The 17,087-nt window shown below is 32.3% G+C and overlaps 1 protein-coding gene across 11 annotated transcripts; it reads right to left on the bottom strand.

The window, feature by feature from the left end:
• Positions 1-3,152: 3,152 nt before the first annotated feature.
• LOC136227897 (solute carrier family 40 member 2-like) lies at positions 3,153-13,526 on the bottom strand. 11 transcript variants are annotated; one of them, XM_066016692.1, is made up of 10 exons: positions 13,016-13,526; positions 12,445-12,595; positions 12,170-12,366; positions 11,573-12,097; positions 11,216-11,393; positions 10,092-10,215; positions 9,851-9,932; positions 9,275-9,350; positions 5,538-5,589; positions 3,153-3,460 (listed from the first exon to the last, which is right to left on the bottom strand). In XM_066016692.1, the coding sequence occupies exons 2-4, from the start codon at positions 12,592-12,594 to the stop codon at positions 11,629-11,631; spliced, it is 816 nt and encodes a 271-aa protein (XP_065872764.1). In that variant the 5' UTR covers position 12,595; positions 13,016-13,526; the 3' UTR covers positions 3,153-3,460; positions 5,538-5,589; positions 9,275-9,350; positions 9,851-9,932; positions 10,092-10,215; positions 11,216-11,393; positions 11,573-11,628. The 11 variants fall into 11 exon arrangements, with proteins under 11 accessions (XP_065872764.1, XP_065872761.1, XP_065872765.1 ...); XM_066016689.1 differs by having other exon boundaries at positions 3,156-3,460; positions 9,275-9,357; XM_066016693.1 differs by lacking the exon at positions 5,538-5,589 and having other exon boundaries at positions 3,160-3,460.
• Between the last annotated feature and the right edge of the window lie 3,561 nt (positions 13,527-17,087).

Here is a 17,087-nt window from a genome sequence, read left to right as displayed (position 1 = left end):
ATGTCTGTCCGTGTACAGTCGTGTTCGTTCGTGAAAAGACGTATCCTTTCGAGTTCCATTTATATAGATTGGATTTTCAAATTCACAGTTAGTTGAAAGTTGCTAAAAACGGTTAGAGAAAATATTCTCTGGAAATTTTCCTGCTCTCTATCTGTTCATAATATCTCTTTCCTTTTAATTTTCAGTTTTACTGTTTATATGTTTTTCTGTGTTCGTTTTGTTTTTTTGGTTAATCACATCCAACATTTTTTAAGACAGACATAATCGTTTGTCTAACATTTAGTTCACAAGGGGTAAGGAAAAAGGAATCAAGCAAAGGAAACTAAAGGAAAGGAATAAACATTAATTCCCTTATGTGTTTGGATATGTTTAGGAAAGGGAATGAAATAAAGAGAATCCAATTCCCTAGAGGGCCTAGGGTAATGAGCTTAACATAAAATGAGGTAAACCTATAATCTAAAATGGTTAGAGGGAATGGTTTTTTTTTTAAACAAACAAGAACAAAGGGAATGAAACCCTCCCATTCCCATTCTCATTCCTAAAGACCCCGAACCAAACGCCCCCTAATAGTATACTATATTTTCATAGGCTTAATACCCTCATAACCTCCTCAAGTTGACCCAATACTGCAACTGACCATTTGTACTTACACTTTTACACTTTTAACAAGTAACCCCCACAACTTGCTTATTTCGAACAAACAACCCCTTAAATAGGTTATTTCAGGAGTTTTTTTTTTTTGTCATTCACTTAATATATCACTAGATTAGTTAGATGTAGCAACCGATAATTTGAAATCTTTTATTTCTGATGTAATAATATGTTGAATGTTTTTTTTGGGTTTAGGGGTTATTTGTTCTAAATAAACTAACTTGAGAAGTTATTTGTTCCAATTGAGCAATTTGAGGGGTGATTTGTTTCAGATGAACAAGTTGAGGGGATTACTTGTTAAAAGTGTAAGTACGAGGTCAGTTGCAGTATTGGGCCAACTTGAGGGATGAGAGGATATTAAACCATCTTTATATATTCTTATTGAGGAGATGCATGTAGTATATATGTGTTGGGATTGAAGGTTTAATTCATGTAAAATACACTTCAACACATTATTCTAAATTTATAGAATTTCCAATTAAAGATAGTTTTCCAAAGTGTACTTGGAATCCTTCTGTAGATCACTTGTCAAAAAGAACCGACAGTCAGAAAGAGGCAGTCGTCTGATCCATTCCGATATTTAAATAAGTAAAGATTTAAATGGTTGAAGATAATAAAATACTAAAAAGTAATAATATTAACGTATCTCTAAAATTTTATCATACCTGTTTATTTATAATGCTTAGGAGAATCCATCTTATTCTAAAAAAATCTTCTTCTACTAGTTAAGAAACCGTTTGATATCTTCTTAACTATTGGATTTGAAAACTCTTAATGTTTCACATGGCCACTTGATTCTAAAGGTCTTGATATAATGGAAAAAATCTCTTAAATTTAATAGAAAAGTAATAAAAGTATATGAGCGTCAAAATTAATTTTTAAAATTGGAGAAAATGTTGACTAAATTCCAGCGATTTATATCCATTTATTTACTAAAGAAAAATAAAAGATGGAGAAAACAAAGGTCCAATTAAGGGTTACCAAACGGGCCAAGACAGATGCCATTAAGGCTCTGTTCTTTATCGCTGAAAAAAACTGAACTGAACTGAATTGAATTGAACTGAATGCTACTGAATACTGAACTGAATTGAACTGAACTGAATTTAACTGAATGCTAACTTAACTGAATTATACCGAACTTAACAATAATGATGATATTAGACTTTAAAATAATTTTAATGATAATATTGGACATTAATAAACTTATAATAATAATAATAATAATAATAATGGTTCTAATAAATTTAATCCAATGGTGAAAACACACAAAGTAAGACTTACTTTGTAAAAAACAAAGTAAGCATAGCCTTTACCAATACATATATTATTAAAGATAAAACTAAATTGAATATCAAATAAATGCTTGGTTTGATAAAATCTTAACTCGATAAAAGCATATGAAATTAAATAAAAATGAGTCTAATTTAAATTAAAAATACAAATTACATACAAACACAAATTTACATATAATTTAAAGCCTGTGAAATTAAATACAAATTTTCATATGAATATAAACTCTTAACTTTTTATTCTAATTAAGGGTTAAAGTGCAAACATAACGTTTTGGGTCAGGAGTAATTTTACCCCTAAAGTCTAAAATAGTGCAATTTTATTCCTAACATTGATAAATTCGGTAAATTTTAGAAATAATTCATAATATGGATGCAATTCCTAATTTTTAAATATGGATGCATACTTTAGTTTTAATTTTTTTTTATTAAACGATATATACTTTAATAAACTATAATTTCTTGACTTTTATCTAATTCATAGATAATGATAAAGTATAAATAATAATAATAATATATAATAATAATAAATAATGATAAATTATAGATAAATAATAATAATAATTATTATAATATAATAAATAATGATAAATTACTGAATACTGAAACTATATGCTGAAACTGAATACTAAACTGAACTGAACTGAATTGAACTGAATTGAACTGATTGTTACTGAAATTAAGTGATAAAGAACAGGGCCTAAGACCAACCTATTTCAGCCAGATCCCTTCCTAGAATAGACCCGGCCCAATAATTCAACCCAATGTATGACGCCATTTTAAAACCCATGTTTTGTTGTAAAATTGAACAATACTTGTCATATCACCAAACTTAATTCTTAATGTCATTATTTTCTATATATTTTGATTTTACATCATCGTTTAAAAATTCTAGACTCCAATTCATAAATCATAAACCCTACAAAATATATTCTAGACTTCTAATTTATAAATTCTAATCCTTAAAATATATAAAAAATACTGATTTTACTAGTTTGATATAATCCAAAATTATGATTTGACATAATTGTAAATAGTTGTTAAAAAGGTTGAAAAGGAGTAGAAATTCAGAAAAACCCTTTTGCTCTATGGCATTTCTAGAATAAAAATGATGAGTTTGATATAGTACAAATAAAAGTTACCAATTTGATTAAATTATAAATATAAGGAGCTAATAATACCATAATTTAAGGAGTTAATTAGGTTAATTGATTTACCTAATTAAGCTAATTGATTTACCTTGATTTATTTACAAATATAATACATATATATCTAATAGGTAGTATGTACTACTCTGACACGTGCACTTAAATATAATTGTTTAGTAATTAAAGAATTACATTTCAGAATTACATTAGAGAAGTTTCGATCTGCATTTCCAAATTCATAGATCAAGATTGAATAATAGCAAACATTTTTTGAACTGTTTTGACACAACAACGAAAAACGTGCTCCACTTATAATCGACTTCAGAGTCTTTATCTCCAAGAATTATTTCACGATCTTTTAATGAATCTGGTCTATATGAAAGTAAACAAAAATCTTACGTATTTCCATCAAGGAACTTAATAATGCCTATAAAGAAAGATAGAACACACACTCCCGTATACGGAGAAAGTAAAGTAAAGAACACTCCAAGTATAGGAGAAAATGTTAAACCTAACGTAGTAGATCAGTCAAATTTTTTTAAAGTTCGCCAAAGTTATCCTTAACCCCTAATTTAGGATTTAAGCCAATTGCCTTATCTATTTTCTTTGAAGAGTCCTCAACAAATAAGGGGGCTGCAATTAAGCATAAATTTGTCAAAATATTGATCTTAGGTAATTATGTTTGACCTTGATTTTCATTCTAATTATATTTTATGCATAAGTTACAAGTTCAAGTTCACACAAGAGTTATATGGCCAAACTTTATTATTATCAAAATAGTTTGGGAGGTATAATGTATAGGGATGACAATGGGTAGTGTACCCGCGGGTACCCGTCACTATCCGATCCTAATAGGACTATTCGTACATTGTATAAAAGGGTATGAGAAGGGTATGAGATCAAAATAATTACCCGTTAGGGTAATGGGACGGGTATGGGATACCCCCAGGGTACCCAGTACCCGTTACCCGCCATAACTCTTTTATATATTAAAAAAAATATTGTTTTTAGATGTAATATTTGAGATTTTAAACCCCAACCTTTTATTTTTCAACCATTGAGTGATACCACTAAACTACTTATTCTTATTGATTAAGGTTCAATTTGTTCAATTTTTAGATAAATGATTTATTAAATTTATACTTTGTTAAATTTGTAATATTTTTTATTTTATTTATTGATTTTTAACGGGTAAAGGTACCCGTGGGTACCCGTGAATTAAATGGAAAGGGTATGGAATGCAAAAATATACCCGTTAGGGTAATGGAACGGGTACGGATAATTAAAAAATAAACGGGTAAGAGTTTGTGATTAACACTACCCGCGGGTACCGTACCCATTGTCATCCCTAATAATGTATCTAGTGATTTCTCCTTTCCTCTAGTACACATGCAAATATCGATATTATAAGGATTTCATATTTCGAATTTTGCATTGAACCCTATTTGAATTTTTGTTATCCTTTTTGAGTTTCTAGGTTGGAATTCCCAGGCTCGTCTCTGAGCATGGGCAGGAGGGGCGTCTGCCCAGGGCCCAATTATAGTAATGTATAGTACTAAGAGTTTTAAACTATACTTATTAAATATATATATTTTGATTAAAAAATTGTCATCAGATTCTTTCCAAATTAAAAACGTTGGTATTAGATTAAATTCAAGAAAAAAAAATTATACTTGATTAAAAACATGGGCATCAATTACCAAATTTTCTAATTTACCTCAAATTCTTTCCAAATTTCCTAATAATAATATTTAACATCAATTCTCTAATTTATCTCAAAGTCTTTCCATAATTATCCCTCTCACTCATCAATCATAACACAATTTCTAATTTATATTCTCTTTCACACTCCAATCCCAAAAAATATTGAATGATATTATCTTTCATCTTCAGTTCATATTCAATTCATTAGCTATATAATCAATTTTGTTCTCTAATCACCCCATTGTGAAACTTCCAATTGTTATTAGTATTTTTTTTTGTCTTTGAAAAACTCTATCAAAATTCTGATTTACTTGGTCTTCAAAGGCAATTTGAGAGGAACGCATCAAAATATTCAAATTTCAAGAACTTAGCCCTTAAAACCCGTTAAGTGAGATGATTTTCAGATTTGGTTTTTCATTTTTATGTTATCATACTTTGTGTCCTAAAGAGCATACAATCTATTAGAACTATTTCATAATTTATTAAATTTGAGAATTTTGCATCTAGAAATGATCAGACATCATTTTGAGGATTTTCAGATTTGGTTTTTCATTTTTATGTTATCATACTTTGTGTCCTAAAGAGCATACAATCTATTAGAACTATTTCATAATTTATTAAATTTGAGAATTTTGCATCTAGAAATGATCAGACATCATTTTATATAAGAAATTTAGTACTTAAAGCAATATAAAATGTTTTTTCATATGCAATGCTTTTATTAGATCGTTTATTAGGGTCTCACTTGGTAACTCGTCCATGAGCCTCTAAAATCTCAGGATCGGCCCTGATCAACACTAATATAGAAAAGTATAATATTATCAACTAATACAATTAAGATTAAAATATCATAGTTATTGATACATATAAATAACAAAACACACTACATAATAACATAGAAAAAGTTAAATACTATTAAAAATCTATTAACTATTTTCAATTTGTAATAATATAGAAATGTATAATACTTTAAGAGAGGCTTCAGGAATTAAGGAAAGAAGCTTGTGAGAGAAGAATTTTGATAATGAAGTAGGAAACTCTAGTTGCTAGTACTAATTCAAAAAACAGAGGTTGCCACTGTATGCCATGTAGCATGTTAAGTGTTGGAAATAATTTGATTTAATCATCATTAATCAGTTTGCATAATTGTAAAGATTAATATGTCATTATTGTTTCAGATTATGAATTGAAAGCAATCATACTACTAGGTTAACACTATTTTACCCGTTGGCATTGGTACAATTTATCCTATTTTAAGTTTAGCATTAACAATTCAAAAAACTCTAATTGCTAGTACAAATTCAAAAAACAGAGGTTGCCACTGTATGCCATGTAGCATGTTAAGTGCTGGAAATAATTTGATTTAATCATCATTAATCAGTTTGCATAATTGTAAGGATTAATATGTCATATTATTGTTTCAGATTATGAATTGAAAGCAATCATACTACTAGGTTAACATAAGTTTAGCATTAACAATTCCTAAATACTGGCACCATTAAATAAAGGAACTGTGAAATTTTGAAAAATATAAAAATACATGGGTTAAATATGGCAATATCTGAACAACAAATGATCAGCTATTTCCCTTTACAGAATCCTAACAAAAAAGGAACAGTCATATGCCTGCCTGCAAAATACTGGCACCATTAAACAAATGATCAGCTATTTTCAAGAACGTTTGCAAACTGTGGTCATACACGCTGGGCTAAAAAAATGAGAACAGGCAAAAAAAAGAAGCATTCAGATTCTTGTTTCTAGAACAAACTAAAACTTATCTACTTCCCACTGAATTGCTTATATCTGAATACGAAGTTCACAATTACAAACAAATGTAGTAGATAAACCATTATAAAAGTTCACCAGACAAATAACCTAAATCATCTAAAATTATTTCAATGAACCGATAAAATACCTACAAATATTGTTGATGTATGTATGTGAATGCGATAGCTTCAATCAGACTATCCGGCCATATCCTCCCATAGCTATATGTCCCAAATGTAGGCCCCACGGAATTCTGAAATATAAAATAATTGCCAATTGGATTGAGATAATTATATCCAATAATCGCAACCCCAACAAGAGCAATGACATGATTTGTTGGATCAAATGGTCTTAGTTGCTGGGGTCGTACCTGCACCCTCCTGGTATTCAATATGTGTAGAGGATTTCTTTGAAAACTGAGTTCATCTTCATGAATCTGGTAGTCCGATAGAACTGGTCCTACTCCAAAAATGCTATTTGTTATAGTAGGGACATCAATAGGAAGTCGTACACACCTCCCCACACGCAACAAGCGGTAATTATGTAACATGTCATTTTCAACGATTTCTATTACTCGTTCCACTGTTCTAAAAAGGGGATTGATCTACATAAGAGGTGACTCAATTGGTTCCACCGACAACCATCGAGCAACATTCCAAGGAAATGGGGTATTTGAATTCCGCAATCGTAGGCGTAGAGATCCTTTTATAACTGCTGTTGAGCTATATGCTAAACACACTATAAACAAAGTAAGAAAAAGCTAGAAGCTTTCATGTTTTGGTACATTTAAGGCGTTGATTTTTTTTTTAACTATCTTTTATTTTAATCCTTCAAAATATCATTTCAAACACAAATATTGAGTTTAAAAAAATTAAAGCCTTAAATGTACCAAAACATGAAAGCTCCTAAAAAATAATTAAATGTATTGACTTTGGTTTTTTCTTGCTTTGTTTATAATGTGTTTAGCATATAGCTCAACAGCAGTTATAAAAGGATCTCTACGTCTACAATTGCGGAATTCAAATACCCCATTTCCTTGGAATGTTGCTCGATGGTTGTCGGTGGAACCAATTGAGTCACCTCTTATGCAGATCAATCCCCTTTTTAGAACAGTGGAACGAGTAATAGAAATCGTTGAAAATGACATGTTACATAATTACTGCTTCTTGCGTGTGGGGAGGTGTGTACGGCTTCCTATTGATATCCCTACTATAACAAATAGCATTTTTGGAGTAGGACCGGTTCTATCGGGCTACCAGATTCATGAAAATGTTGCTCGATGGTTGTCGGTGGAACCAATTGAGTCACCTCTTATGCAGATCAATCCCCTTTTTAGAACAGTGGAACGAGTAATAGAAATCGTTGAAAATGACATGTTACATAACTAGTGCTTCTTGCGTGTGGGGAGGTGTGTACGGCTTCCTATTGATATCCCTACTATAACAAATAGCATTTTTGGAGTAGGACCGGTTCTATCGGGCTACCAGATTCATGAAGATGAACTCAGTTTTCAATGAAATCTCCTACACATTGAATACCAGGAGGGTGCAGGTACGACCCCAGCAACTAAGACCATTTGATCCAACAAATCATGCCATTGCTCTTGTTGGGGTTGGGATTATTGGATATAATTATCCCAATCCAATTGGCAATTATTTTATATTTCAGAATTCTGTTGGGCGTACATTTGGGACATATGGCTATGGGAGGATATGGTTGGATAGTCTGGTTGAAGCTATCGCATTCACAGACATACATCAGCAATATTTGTAGGTATTTTATTGGTTCATTGAAATAATTTTAAATTTTAGATGATTTAGGTTATTTGTCTGGTGAACTTTTATAATGGTTTATCTACTACATTTGTTTGTTGTTTGTAATTGTGAATTTCGTATTCAGACATAAGCAATTCAGTGGGAAGTAGATAAGTTTTAGTTTGTTCTAGAAACAAGAATCTGAATGTTTTTTTTTTGTCTGTTCTCACTTTTTTAGCACAACGTGTATGACCACAGTTTGGGAACGTTCTTAAAACCAAACTGGATAAATTATTTTTATGCTTTGTGACCATTTCTTTTGCAGGCAGGCATATGACTATTCCTTTTTTGTTAGGATTCTGTAGAGGGGAATAGCTGATTATTTGTTATTCAAATATTGCCATATTTAACCCATATATTTTTATATTTTTTAAAATTTCACAGTTCCTTTATTTAATGGTGCCAGTATTTAGGAATTGTTAATGCTAAACTTAAAATAGGATCAAAATGATAAATTGTACCAATGCCAAGGGATAAAATAGTGTTAACCTAGTAGTATGATTGCTTTCAATGCATAATCTGAAACAATAATATGACATATTAATCCTTGCAATTATGCAAACTGATTAATGATGATTAAATCAAATTATTTCCAACACTTAACATGCTACATGACATACATCGGCAACCTCTATTTTTTGAATTAGTATTAGCAACATGACATTGTGTTATTTTCCTATGCAGAACCCAAAGACGAAGAACTTTACCATGTGTTATAAATTGCTAGAAACTCACCCGGAATGACTAAACAACTCCGGATAGTAATAAAAAATATGGTTCAATATCTTCTCAAGGGAAGTCGAAATATCACCATAATATCCAAGGCGTGAATCCCTGAATTTAATTTTTTTAACCGAAGCATAAAGATGAGAAGCTTAACTTTCTTTCTGAAATCACTAACCTGGAAGTAAGCAGCCTACAAAAGCTTCAGTTTCATTAAATAATCACTGATGCTATCTGTTTCCTGGACTCTGATTCTATACACTCCAATAATCAAGGACAAACCTTCAGTCAGTTCAACAGCTAAAAGATTATATGCATAATTAGGCAATATGAATTCTATAAATATAATCTCGTGTTCTTATGTTCTTAAAATATTACATTCATCTAAAATAAAGCACCAAATCCCCCTTAAAACCAAATCATTACTACATTGTCACATAATAGGAATTGTAGTTTTTTATTATAAAAAAAGAGGAGCACACACAAATCAAACAACAATTAAAACTTTTATGTAGACTAGTTCAAGAACTAAGGCACGTTTCCCATCTTCATCTTATCTACTCATTAGTGCATCATAATTCTTCATAACTAGACACCAAGAAATTAACAATTAAGTTTATGATTTGCACCCTGTTTCTGCAAAAATAACCCTATATTTGTGCATGTACAGCAGCATTCAACCACCTTATTATTCTCACACGTGGCTAGTGATAGTAGATTAGATTGATTCTCCCCAATTATTTTGTGAACTTACATTGCCTCAGTATTAGAGTCAGCGAAACAGTCGAGGTAATGACATCCAGGAATTAGTATTTGCCTGCAATCCCCATGTCCAACTACAAAAGCAAACAATCTCTCATATGCCAAGAATCATATCACAAACTAATCTTAAGAAAAAAAAAAAAGTGCAACCAGCACCATCTATGAAGTTCGCTGCATTCTAAATAATGCATGATATCTTCCCAGACCTATCAACTTTCTGCATGAAAACTTACTGTCGTTCAGTATAATGTCCAATCTCCAAGCTTTGTCATATCTCAGAGAAGGTCGTCTTGCCATTTTCTGGTTCTACGAGGCGAGAACAACACTTTGTTGCTTGCAAGATGGATCAGTTTAAAGCTAGAAATACAAAATATCACACTTTGATAGTAGCCACTTGATTCTAAAATGGTTATAAAATACGCCGCCCAAATATCATAGGACATCAAGTTCAAAATGGAACCAATTTACCACACATTAATCAACAAAATTCAGCATTTCAAGCTCTTAAACTCTAGCCATTTCTCATTTAACACTAAAGACTTGACAGAAAAGAAGGAAACAATTGTCCAATTCAAAAAATAACATGATCTCCCAGTTTAGAAAACCAATTTCCAGCATCAAGCTCACAATAGGCACAACATTAAGAAAGCAATAAGAAAGAGAAGAAAAATCCACTATCTTGTAGGCTTGGATAACTATATGAAAACATCTGATTTCCTGACTTGAATAGTACCAAGTTTGCAATTGGCTTGCAATTAGTTTTGCAAGCCAAAGTTGATGCTCTTAGGCAGCAGTTACAGCTGCAGTCAGCAGTAGGCAAAAAATATAGGTCCATCCATCTACTATTTATTTTGGACGAAATCCAATGAATAATATATTAAAAATATTGAAAAGTACAATCATCTACTTAGTCTTGTTAAAAGCTGGTTAATCTTTTTCTAATGAATAATCTATACACAAGCACCTCGTACACTTAAGCAATAAAGATTAAAATGAAGTAGAGAAAACACAGACCCTAATCAAAATCCAATGTCTAAGAAAATTCTACCTAATTGGCACCTTACAGCGACAAGAAACAGATCAAAGACAGTATAAATGAGAATAATTCAAGAAGAAAATTTAGGAGGACAATATAACATATTGCATCATACCAACATTAAGATGTGCATAACTCAAAATATTATTCATCGAATTAAAACATAACTTAGACAGACTCCAACAAGCCAGTTTGTAGACTATAAGCTAGGACTTCTCAGTCAATAGTAAAGATTCAGCCACAACCAATAATCCTAGAATTCTAAAACTATTATATCTCTTTGCTCAACCAATGACTTATAAAGTGGAATGGAGAAAGTACCTTCAAAGGACCATGGCGAATGATTGTGTATCCAAGGCCCGATCTCCTCAGTGAGTCTTCACCAGCCTGGAGAAATTATGACTAGAAACGCTGCTTAGGTGACACGTACAACAGTTAAAAAGATACATTAAATGCTAGTATACCCCATTCTGAGGTTGCTGTCATTTAGGTGCCAAACCTGCAACACCAGTAAGACAAAAACATCATTAAAAGAAAACATCAAGTGTAACAGTCTAGCTAAATATCATATTAGATATTGTCAATATTGGCCCAATGCTCTATTCCCCTTTTAGGACCAAGTAGTTACAAGAGACGCGTTATAAAGCGGTGACTTAAGCCAAAACGGATAAGATCTACCTAGTATTTGAGGCAGGCTGTTACAATTGGTATCAAAGCAGAAGGGTGTGAGTTTATCACCCACGGACCGTGAAATATAATAAAGCGAGAGCAACTGCAGGAAGCATGATATTTTGCTGTAAATACACATTCCAGGCACCGATAAAAGGGGCCTTGGTTGTCCATTCTGTTAGTTTCCTTGTCCATGTCCGTGCTAAATGTTTCTCATAATCATTTGTAGAAAGCAAGCTCTCTCTTTCAATCTGAGACTGAGTTGGTGAAGTTATTGAAGTTGTTTTCCTTAGGCTACTTTGAGCTATAGCTGGAATCCCTTTATATACAGATGTGAAAAGCCAGTACTCTATCCATACTGCTATACAATTCCATATAGCTAAATTCATAGCTGAGGCTTTAACTGAAACAAAGCTGATTAGCAATCCGCTTACAAGTGGAGCAAGAAGCTTGTAGGTTAAATCAATTCGTCTTATAATCAAATTCATATTTGTCAGCACACCTAAAGGCTGCCCTTCTGATATCACCACCACCCTGTTCAATCCACCCATTCAAATGAGGCATTGACCATTTTAATCTAGTATGTTTGCAATTTCATAAAATTACCATTCTCTTTCTATTAAGATTGTACCAGCAAGAGTTGATAGAACACCAACAACTCCAGAGATGTTGGTTAATATCACTAGTGAGATGAACAATATGGAATTTGTTGGGATCCAGGAGGAAAATGTTATTAATACAACAACTATGCTGCCAGCAATTATAAAGGAAAGATTTTGAGTCACCAACCAGATTCTGAGAACCTGTCATGAACAACGGAGCATAAAATCATCAAAAACAAGTAAAGTAACAAAAAATAGAGGCAGATTCAATGAACGGACCTGAATATATGATAAGCTCTGGACCCATTGCCCAACCAAGGGGCCAAAAAATGCAATAGAGGCAGATTCAATGGCTCCATAAATAGCAGCAAGAATTACAGAATCTGGCCACAAAGTGATCATGTAAAGTGCAACAGAGAATTCCCACATTCTGCAGTGCACAAAACCCCTTTTCAGAAATCAATTAGAGATTAGCATATGATATGGAGATTAGCATCAAACAGAAATCAATTAGAGATTAATTAAGGATTAACATATGGATATGATATGGAGATTATCATCAAACAGAGATTGGAGATTTTGATGCAAATTGAGATTAGCATATGATATGGAGCTCATCACAAACTAGTAGATATTATTCAATGAATTCCACTGCTTGAACTTGGTAGTGAAGCATTGTTCTACAATTCACTCGTGAGGAAAAGCAGATAGTGACAAAATCTATATTAATTTATTACCTCAGTCAATAGATTATAAAAAACGCAGTCAGATCACTGATACAGGAAAACAAAAACAAACAATTGAATCCCAAATATAACAAAAACGAATTCCAGCAAATCAAACCCCATACCTGATTCAAAAACACCACAAGAGAGACAAGTCAACCGAGTGTGGCCAGATTTAAGGAGGAAAAGGAATGGCGCAAAGAGAAAAAGAACTCCTTGAGGCGAGTGTATAAATCACTGAGAAACCCTTGATTAGAAGAACCCGAACTGAGATATGGCCAAGAGAAAGATTTGGTTTCATAGAAGATAAGTATGAAACGGGTTAGCAGAGATTAAAATGAATAAAAGAAACAGAGGTGTGGTGGAGAGAAGAGGAACGAACACGGAGGGTAAATGGGTCTAGGTTATCCCTTTCAAGCGCCGTCAACGATTCCAACATCCTTCTCTCCAAAATCCCCAAATTAGAGCCATTCTCACCTTCGTCCACTCCCCGTTTCGTAGCAAACCTCCCTGCTCTCCGGTCATTCGAGTCACCAACTTCTTTCGACTTGTTTTTCACAAATCTCACCTCCGGCGGATCTAATAATCAGCAGCAGTAAACATTAAAATCTGTGGTTTAAGGCTTTGATTAGAAAGGGGAAGGGAAATTTGTACCTTTCTCAGTTTTGGAATGGAGGGTTTATAAGGTAATAAAATATTATAAAATGACTAAAATGTCCCTCTCAATTAATTATGAATATTAGATACTTTCCATATAATTAAACCATATTACTTACCATTGTTTTTAATAACATATCTAAATCAATTATCCAATTTCATATATTATCATGGGTTTATTATTTTTATTATCTTGAGTTATGGTGGTTTTTTCAAAGTTGAAAGCTTTATTAGCAAATAAAATATTACTCATGTTCTTTCCAGCAAACAAATTCTGGGATTCCTATAAAATTACACAAGTAATAATACAAGTCTGTGAAAAATTTAAATACTGAATTCATAAAACAGTTTAAAATAACTTGATTCAAAATGACATGATCCATGACAAAAAGCACGTCCAATATGATTTGATCACATATTAAGAACCTACAAACAATAGACATTCTAATGACTTAAGTAATAACATAAGTCTGTGAAAAATTTAAACACTGAATTCATAAAACAGTTTAAAATAACTTGTTTCAAAATGGCATGATCCATGGCAAAAAGCACGTCCAATATGATTTGATCCAAAATGACATGATCCATGGCAAAAAGCACGCCCAATATGATTTGATCACATATCACGAACCTACAAACAAAAATAGAAAGGTTAAATTGAATTTTGTATTATAAAAATGAAAATAAAATGAAATCTCTTTAACCAACCTTGATCAATCCACAACATCAACAAATTCTTTCGATGAGCTATAGGTGTTGAATTCAAGAAGTCCAACCTTTGTGGATTGTCCAAAAGATAGGTACAAGCAACATAATATAGACGTGAGTCTATTCCAATCTCCTCTACATATTTCCACATATCAAAATCCTTCGTAAGCTCATTGGGTTTGAAGATACGTACCAAATCATCACTCGATTTAGCTATATCTTTAGCCACATTGTCCATTGATTTAGTCATAGAAGCAATATCATCAATTTCAGTTTTTTTTTTCCTTTTTTTGATCTAGATGAAGTTTGATTTTCAAATAATTCTTGCTCCCTTATCCCGCTAGGAGTCGAGAATTCTTCAACCACATTTTCATGTTCACCTACATTCACACTATCACTCATATTATCCATAGAATTGTCCAATGATATCTCATTTTGAGAAACCATAAAGTCAATCCCATCAATTGTGGTTGTCGAATGTGCATCTCTCACTCTTTTTCGCCTAATATCGGCTGCACATTCAGCATGCTCTCCGGATGCTCTATCTTGCCCATAAAGACTAACCAACTTATCATAATTCCTAACACGTTTGTTTTTCCATTCACTAGCACTTGGGTGAGCCTATAATGAACAAAATAAAACATGAAAAAAATGAATTAAATAAATCTCTGATTGACCGAGTGAATAATAATGTTACCTCAATTAATTTTTGCCAAACTTCGGGTTTGGCATCCCACATTTCTAGAACCGGATTCTACGAAAAGCCACTCATTCCGTTCTTAAAGATATCATAGCAACGATTGAATGTCTTCTTGATAGTTTTCATGCGATTTTGAGTTTTCTCCTTATCAATAGGCTTATTAGGGAACTTACGCTTTAACTCATTAACAATGTCTGCCAATGCACGGGTAATGTACGTTCCACCAATTCTATTTCCTATTTTATCTTGATGAACATACTCATCAATTAGAGCATCATCCATTTCAACCGTCCAATTACAAACAATTTGAGCCTTTGGAGCATGTGGCATTTTGACAACTACATAAAAAATAATAAGTATAATAAATGTATTAAACAAATGTAAAAAGAAAGATAAATCATATTCAAACAACTTAAAATTGAATAACACCAACATAAAATTCAATAACACCAATCATATCCAAGACAACTTATGAGTTACTACAACAATTTAAAAACTAAACACTCATCGAATATAATCAACCCACATATCAGCTGATATTAAATCTCTCACTATCTCTCCTTGTCTAGTTTCTTCATTATTTTCCCTTGCATTATGTTGTTCATCTTCTGAATTGTTCCGATTGAGAATTTCCTCATCCACTTGTTCAAGTATTGCATCGCTTGGGTCCACACCAATCATATAATTATGCAAAATACAACATGCAACAATTATCTTATTTTGTGTCTTGACACAGTAATTTGGCTCTGTTCCGCTTCCTATTATAGGGAATCGCTTCTTAAGTACTCCAAAACACCGCTCAATAGCATTACACAAATATGCATGTCGTAGATTGAACAGCTCACGTGCATTTCGCGGTGCATTTCTTGAATACTCTTTCAAGTGATATCGTTCCCCTCGATACGGTGTAATAAGTCCTCTCCTCAACATGAATCCAGCATCGACATGATAATATTTTCATAAACATGTAATGAATTTTGTCACAATTTTAAACTATATAAATAAAAGCCTAACAAAAAAATTATTTTGAGAATCACCTTCAGGTATTTTTATGGGAAATTCTCTGCTTAATGCATGTTTAATTATCCTGGAATCGGATGCTGTCCCTTCCCACCCAGCTAGCACATAAGTAAATTTCAAATCAAATGTGCACGTAGCCAAAACATTTTGTGTTGGGTATTCTTTCCTCCCACGATATCTAGGAGCTTCTGTATTCTACACCTTCACTCGAACATGTGTTCCATCAATGACACCAACACAATCCTACATTAAATTTTTGACTTAACACTTAAAGAATAATATACTAATATGTAATTTTATAAAAAGTTAATGGATAATTTGGTCACCTTAAAATATGGGTAGAATTTGCTGTGGCTGAATATTTCAGACGGAATGTGTGTACCATCAGGTTGTTTGAAAAAAAGTTCCTCCAATTCGATTATAGCATCTAACACATTATGAAAATGTCGACTTACTGTCTCAGATGAACGACGAAAGATGAGTGCAAGTTCGGGTTGAGATACATTGTGTCCTAGTAATCAAAGTGTTTTTATAACTTGTTCTTCAACGCTTGTTTGTATAGTTGGTCTAAGACCTCCCTCTCTAATTAATAAATCACACAACCCAGTAAATCCACTATAACTTATTCTTATCACATTATGACAGAGGTTGCTTGAAGATAGATGATCCAATATTTCACCTCGTACTCGTTCACTTTCAAGCTTAATTTCATGTGTCATATGAGCCATATTGTTCCTAAGTAGACGTCTACGTCTCATATACCAACAAGCAGCAACACAAACAACTTGAGCTCCGGCTAATTTATATAAATGATGCATTAATATGATAAGTTTCACTTTGTCATCCATCCTAATAAAATAGATAATCATTACTTAAGCACTAGCACAAAAATATTGACAACAAGAAAATTCCATGAAACAATAAACTTAATCCTGTAAATGCCATAAAAAAATACTTAATTTGTTATTAAAACAATAAAAAGAAGATGGATATTCAAAAAGGGTCAAAGTAGTCAAGAAACAGTAATATATTGTTAGTTCATATAGAATTAGTCCCTCACCAAAAACACAACTTGCAACTATCCCTTTCTCTCTTAGTAAATCACAGGTAAA

This window comes from Euphorbia lathyris, chromosome 4 (genome assembly GCF_963576675.1).
Source record: "Euphorbia lathyris chromosome 4, ddEupLath1.1, whole genome shotgun sequence".
In the NCBI taxonomy this organism is placed as follows: Eukaryota; Viridiplantae; Streptophyta; class Magnoliopsida; order Malpighiales; family Euphorbiaceae; genus Euphorbia; species Euphorbia lathyris.
This window is presented reverse-complemented; position numbering and strand designations above follow the sequence as displayed.

What these genes read in the sequence shown, in the direction of transcription:
- LOC136227897 (XM_066016692.1), bottom strand. Translation starts at nt 12,594, where the DNA reads ATGTGGGAATTCTCTGTTGCACTTTACATGATCACTTTGTGGCCAGAT. An exon ending in AGAGCTTATCATATATTCAG is followed by an intron (nt 12,367 to 12,444) that starts GTCCGTTCATTG and finishes TGTTCATGACAG; the next exon opens with GTTCTCAGAATCTGGTTGGT. An exon ending in ATCTTAATAGAAAGAGAATG is followed by an intron (nt 12,098 to 12,169) that starts GTAATTTTATGA and finishes TGGATTGAACAG; the next exon opens with GGTGGTGGTGATATCAGAAG.